The 7,005-nt window shown below is 33.9% G+C and overlaps 1 protein-coding gene across 1 annotated transcript; it reads left to right on the top strand.

Moving 5' to 3' along the window:
• Window positions 1-381: 381 nt before the first annotated feature.
• LOC149560406 (xanthotoxin 5-hydroxylase CYP82C4-like) lies at window positions 382-2,117 on the top strand. Its single transcript, XM_089823597.1, has 2 exons — window positions 382-1,293; window positions 1,500-2,117. The coding sequence occupies exons 1-2, from the start codon at window positions 382-384 to the stop codon at window positions 2,115-2,117; spliced, it is 1,530 nt and encodes a 509-aa protein (XP_089679723.1).
• The last annotated feature ends 4,888 nt before the right edge of the window (window positions 2,118-7,005 follow it).

Raw genomic sequence — 7,005 nt, 5'->3', positions numbered from 1 at the left:
TTGTTCTTCTTTGAAAAGCATATAAAAATAAAGTACTCCCTTATTTTGATTCCTCGCAAGTAAATTATTACTATATTATATTAGTACTAAGCTATGAATTTTCTACTTCTATTAGAACTATATTAAAAAATATGTTCTCCCATATTTTATTTTGATTCCTCACAACCAAACTATAATTAAGCTATAGAAGTCATGGATACCTTTGAACACGTATGCATGTTCATCACAAGGCCCTCTGCAATTATATTTTAATTTCCATTGGATAACATTTTCATAGTCATTTATATTGTATAAAGACTTCTTGGAAAAGCTTATAATAGAGGCGTGGTGATACAAAACCCTGGTGTGGTTATCCTAATCAGAATTAATTAGTGGTGAGCTATGGCGTGGGAAGCAAGTTCTTTCTTCGTTCTTTCTCTAGTATTGGGTTCCCTTTTGTTATTTGTAAACATTCTGAGACATAGAGTTAAGACAAAGGCACAGCCACCCCAGCCTCCATCCTGGCCAATACTTGGGCATCTTCCTCTGCTAAGCGGGAGCAAAGAGCCGTTTCACAAATTTCTATCCTCTCTTTCACAGCGCTATGGCCCCATCATGCATCTCCAACTTGGCACCCGCCCCGTTTTGGTCATCAGTTCTTCAGATCTCGCAAAAGAATGCTTCACAACAAATGACAAAGCCTTTGCTTCACGCCCACTCACGACTGTAGGAAAGCATCTAGGGTATGACTTTAAAGTGTTATCTTTGGCTCCTTATGGTTCTTACTGGCGAACAATTAGAAAGATTTGCAGGCTCCAACTCTTTACTGCAGAACAAATCGAATCTTTCAGACATGTCCGGGAAGAGGAAATTTCCGTCCTTATCAGTTCCCTCTTCGAGAGTTGGCAGCGAGATATAAATAGAGTTAATGTCAAGTCGAGGCTCTCAGATCTCACGTTTAATATCATTGTGCAAATGGTTGCCAGCAAGAGATTCTCCCCAGATATCTGTTTAAAGGATTTCGAAGATGCTCAGCACTTCAAGGAGATGATAAAACAAAGTTCGTCGATAGCAGGAGCGTTAGATATCGGCTATTACTTTCCATTTCTCAAGTGGATCGTTCCGAATAGAGGCGTGTGTGCGATGAAGAATATAAACAAGAAGAGAGATGGGTTTCTGAATAGATTGCTCGACGATCACCGAGAGAAGAGAAGGGCGCACGCTCCAGATTTGATTGATGCCCTCGCCTCTGCAATAGACAACCATGAAATTGAGACTGACAATAACGAAGATGTGGTGAAAGCCACTGCCCATGTATGTCCTTTCATCACTTTCTCTTTCCATATAGTATTTCGATTGTTTATCTTTCTGATTTACTTAGATATAATAGATCGACTAATCGTATCGTCATGGTAGGCCAATGATTATTGAAAGTGTCTATAAGAATCAAATGAGTTAATCTTAAGGCCAAGACACTGATCACAATACCCCGAAAAAAAATTGATCGCTTGGTTTTGCAGACTAGTATAAGCGGAGGTACCGAAACATCCTCTGTGACCGTCGAGTGGGCACTGTCAACTCTGATGCAGCATCCGGACATTTTGGCAAAAGCTCAGCAAGAGATTGATACACATGTTGGACGGGATCGATTAATGGAGGAATCAGATCTGCCAAAGCTGAAATATTTGCAGGCAATTGTGAAAGAAACTCTGAGACTTTACCCATCAATACCTCTTTTGATTCCTCACGAATCAAGCGAGGCCTGCACTGTTGGAGGATATCACATTCCCGCAAGGACGCAACTGCTCGTGAATGTGTGGGCGATTCAACGGGACGCGGCCGTGTGGGAGCATCCCACTGAGTTCATTCCTGAGCGTTTTGTCAGGAGTAGCAAAGAGATTGATGTGAAAGGGCAGGACTTTGAACTGCTTCCGTTTGGTTCGGGGAGAAGAATGTGCCCCGGCATGTCTTTGGCATTGATTGTGGTGAGCTATACATTAGGGCGTCTGCTTCAGAGCTTCGAATGGTTTGCTCCTGAGGGATCTGAAATTGACTTGACAGGGGGTCGCGGGCTCACAATACAGAAATCAATTCCATTGGAGGCCATTATCAAACCACGCCTTCCCCTCCATCTCTAATGACATGTTTGAATCATCAATATTGCCAAGAGTTTTGCTGGCTAGCCATAATGTTATCCCAATTGGTTTAGTCTATCCTACCTCTGAATACAACTTTGAACAGGAGTATTAATGTTAAATTGGTTGTGTATTGCATGATCTAACAGATAAATAATCCTCATTCTTATATTGTCTTTATTGTTCTATTTTATTTTATGTTGGAATTGGGATTGGTTAAACATCAAAAATTAAGATTTAATTTTTTAACTAAAAATTTCAACTATCAAATTTGACTTACCTTTATCAAGCTTTATTTTTCTTTATTGTGTGATGTTTAAGCATGGCCAAATTCTTAAGTATGTGTTGTTTGATGATGATCAAATCATATCTGTTAATAGACTATGAACATAAAGAACAATCGTAAATGGTATTATATTATAAATTTAACCTTTATATTTAATTCTATCATGAAACAATATAATTGCATATATTCAATTTAATTTTTTAAATAATTCAAGAAATGAGATTTTAAAAAATTAACGAATATTTTAGGTTTAGTTAATTTTAATTTAAAATAATTTTAAAGTACTATTTTTTATAGTCAATATTAGAAATATTGAAGATACAAATAGAAAATTTATCTTGAAAAAATGATTTGGTTTAAACTATCAATTATACTAGTAATTTGAAGGACATAATCACTATAATATATGTCATACCTTGAGTTTATAGTATATATATTATTGATTGATTTTAATTTTAAAATTAATTTGTAATTTCATATTTATAAAAGATTATAAAATTTTATTTAAATGTTTAAATTGTCATCCTTGGTTTTTGAAATGGACATGGCGACAAGATACTTATTTTTGAAAGTCATCTTGGATGTAATTTACCACTTTGCAATGATTTAAATGGTTTCAATCACCGACATACATATTAGTTTCTTCATTAGATAGTTAATGTATTAAATTATTTAGCAACCACTTGTACAATATATATATATATTTTTGTATTTGTATACTTTTATTCTCAATCAAATGAAAACTTATTTTGAAGGGAATGTGAAACTACAAAAAAGAAACAAAAAACTATAAACTAGACAAAGCAAGTAAGTAGTAACTAGGGAAAAGCTAACCAAAACTAATCAAAACGTGGATCAACTGACCCAAAACAACTTCAATAATTGTTCACTTTTGTGAATGTCACTAGGATATATATATATACAGAGAGAGAGAGAGAGAGAGAGAGAGAGAGAGAGAGAGAGAGAGAGAGAGAGAGAGAGAGAGAGAGAGAGAGCTATAATTTATAATGAGACTTATACCCATGTCATAGTGTATAATGACATCATTTTTCTCTTTAATTTTCACAATCCATGTACGAAAGTATAAATTACCTTAGGAGGGATCTTGAATAGATTAAGTCTATTAAACCAACTTTTCCTAAGACTAGTTATGTTTTTCTATATTATTATTCAACTAAACACACACAATACACTAATTATCTTTCACTTTGTCAAAAAAAATTTCCAATTTCCCAAGTCTCACTTCATGGACTTCCCTTATAACCTTGAGATATTTGTTATATTTTGGATTATGGAATTTTTTTTTATCAACATTCTTGACAAAATAGTATTGGTTAGATTTATCTACATATAATCTAATTTATCAATAAATAAATCTACTCTCTACTTTGAACCATGCACTTTTGAGACCAACAACATGAAAAGGTCAAATTAGCCATTTATTATATCTTTACCCAATTTTCTCATATATCTTATTTCTATTCTAGAGGGACCATTTTCTTTGAGCCATGCACTTTTGAAACCAACAACATGAAAAGGTCAAATTAGCCATTTATTATATCTTTACCCATTACTCTCATATATCTTATTTCTATGCCAGAGGGACCATTTGCATTACAAATTTATTTATTGCCCAATGGAGTGTATGTGGAAAACTATTCCCAATAGCTAGATAGGCCCTTGATATGTGGTCTTTCTCTATGTTTAGAGTGACAGTTCCCTCATATGATGTAATTTTGAAGCTTTTCGAATAAAGATGTAATCAAACTTTAAAAAATCAATAGAAAGCCATTGATGACGAATGCACCACATGACTTCAAAGCTTTCCTATACTAATTTAAACCACTAACAACAACAATCAAGATCTACACTTGGGAATTATCACTAGCACAATACTGATCTAAATATTCATAAATATTTGCACAATACCATGAAAATGCTCACTACATGGAGAATCAATATTTCTAACAATTTAGATTCAAAAGAAGAGAATTCAAATTGCATTTTCTTTTACTTTCTTGTACCAAGAACCTAAGAGGAAATTTTTATTACAAACAAAAATTTTGTACACACTTTTCAAATATTATCTTTTGATCAAAATTTTAGCATAGTGTTCCATTTTTCTAATGTCCCTTACAAAGCCAAAAATGACTCCTTGTATAGCCATGGAGGTTAAGAACTACCTCTTTGTCATTAATAACTACCTCCAAAATACGTAATTTTAGAGAGGTTAATTAACCTCACTAAAAGTAACCTATACAAGGGAAAACTTCCACAAACATAACTTAAGCTAGAATTACTAAGAATGCATACATATCCAATCATTGGTCTTCTAGCTATGAACTCTATCTATCTGGACATGATTGACTTATCTCAAAAATTCCTATAAGCATGGAGGATGATCACCATTGAATCATAATTGGGAATGAACACGTTCTCCATCTTGAGTTTTGCCATAAAGTATTGATCCTAGATCTCTTTTGACTCTTGTTGATAGGCTGAAATGTTGCGATCTTCTAGAGTGACTATTACCAGACTGAGTTTCATCATAGTTTCTGCATCTGACACTCGATTCTCCATTTCTACATGAATTTTGATACTGAAAGAATCAAGAAAAAATTGGCAATCAATATCTTGAAGATCATTTACTACTGCTCCACCTGTGATAATAGAGACTAGTTCATCTACAACTTTCATTTTCAGTTGTTCACATGAGGCTATTAATTTTTCAAATTCAATGATCCTTTTTTTGATATTTATCATCTTCCAATTAATAATTTTAGTCCAGGTGCATGACTAATTCTCACTTGGATCAACAATAATTTTCTTAAGAATTAGGGTGCTTATATCTAACTTGGATATTTCTTATAGTTCATTAGCTACTTTTTGCTAGGTGACTTTTTGGTCCTTGCTACTTTCTAGCTCTTTAGACATCTCTTGTATCTATTCCATCACTTTTCCATATATTGCCTTCATCTAGTTATGTGTTTTAAATCATCTTCTATCATTCTATTTATCCAAGCTTTGATCATCATACTATGTTACTTGTGTTTGTTTACTCCTTCAACAACTACATGATCAAGAATACCATCAGGGCCTAATAAAGCTGGTGAAGTAACTATTGCCTTTGCATTAGAAGAATTGCTAACTGAATTGATGTAAGACACTAGCATTTGAACTTGATCTTTGAGTTCTCCTTTTATCTGTTCTCTTTCTTCGCTCTTTGTAACATTTGAGCAGCAGTTAATTCAAAATTTTGAAAATCTCTTTCCGTAGTAGATGGACCAAGATCAACCTTATCCATAATGAAATTTGACTTGGATGCTTCATCAACATTCATCCCAATAGAATTTTTATCAATGTCCAACCTAAACATCACTTTAGTCTTTTTCACTTTAGGAGGCTTCTAAAGGAAACTAGTGATTACATCAAATGGAGGCAAGATCATCTGAACAACTTTCTTCTTCTTTTGGAGATTGGTTTGGAGCCATGAATGTGTAGTAGCTTGAAGTGAAACTTGTCTGTCACCTATTGTATTTTCAGAAATCATCATCAAATCTTCTAAATTAGATAACTGATTATCTAATTGTGTGATGTCTATTAATAATATCTCAAGACGAGAGAGGCTCGAAGGAGAAATTACTACATCATGTGAGGATGTGACTAGAATGTGTTGTTCTATAGTTTGAGGAGTTCTTTGATCCTTCTCATTAGGCTCATTTCCTTCCTAATTCACTCTATCAGATTTACCTTTTAGTTTTGTCATCCTTCTTTTGACTATAAACTTAGCCAGTTGATTTAGATCTTCATCTTTAATTAGATCACTCATATCTAATTGATGCATTTTATCACTAGAATTATCTCCAATACCAATCGAGGTGATTCTCCTTGATTACTTCTCCTCTCTTTACTTTGAAATTCATCGGTCACTTTTTCTGCACTGATTCTATTGACCCATTCCCTTGTTCTTTTAAGGACATAGGCAGTTCTTTCCTTCAAGATTTTTAACTCCTGAACTGACTAATCAATAGGGGAAGAACTAGTAATTCAATTTTCTAATAGTATAAAGGATTATCCAAGGAAACTTCATTATCATTTATACCTTTCATATTGATATCCATCTTGAAGTCTATCACTTGCCTTATAGTAAGCCGCTGCTAATCTCTCTCCCTGACTTTGAAATCACTTTCACAACCTTCCCAAAATTCTTCTAGAGCTGTAAAGTGACCAAGGATAGGAGTTAGCTTTAAATCATTAACTACATAGCCTTTACTATCATAAGGGAAACACATGGTATAGGGATGCAAATTAATCATGGCAATGGATCTCTCTATGTTCCTCGCATCTGATGCAGTATCACAACTATAATGTCTAATGTTGATAGGGAAAGATATTTCATCTATCCCCCTATTCTTGCAAAGCTTATTAATTTGACTAATCTACTTGCTCATTTCAATCAAGACCAATTTATCATCGACAAATCTAGGTAGCATAAGGGGATACCCATCATAGGAAACTAACCTAAATTTTGGGAACTATATGAAAACACTTCCATACTTTTGTACTTTCATCACTGCTTCTGGTGAAATTCTCAATCCCATGTTT

The sequence above is a fragment of the Cupressus sempervirens genome, chromosome 4 (assembly GCF_028749045.1).
Source record: "Cupressus sempervirens isolate cs-2001-9-10 chromosome 4, ASM2874904v1, whole genome shotgun sequence".
In the NCBI taxonomy this organism is placed as follows: Eukaryota; Viridiplantae; Streptophyta; class Pinopsida; order Cupressales; family Cupressaceae; genus Cupressus; species Cupressus sempervirens.
Note: the sequence above shows the minus strand (reverse complement) of the source record. Positions and strands in the feature narration are given on the sequence as shown.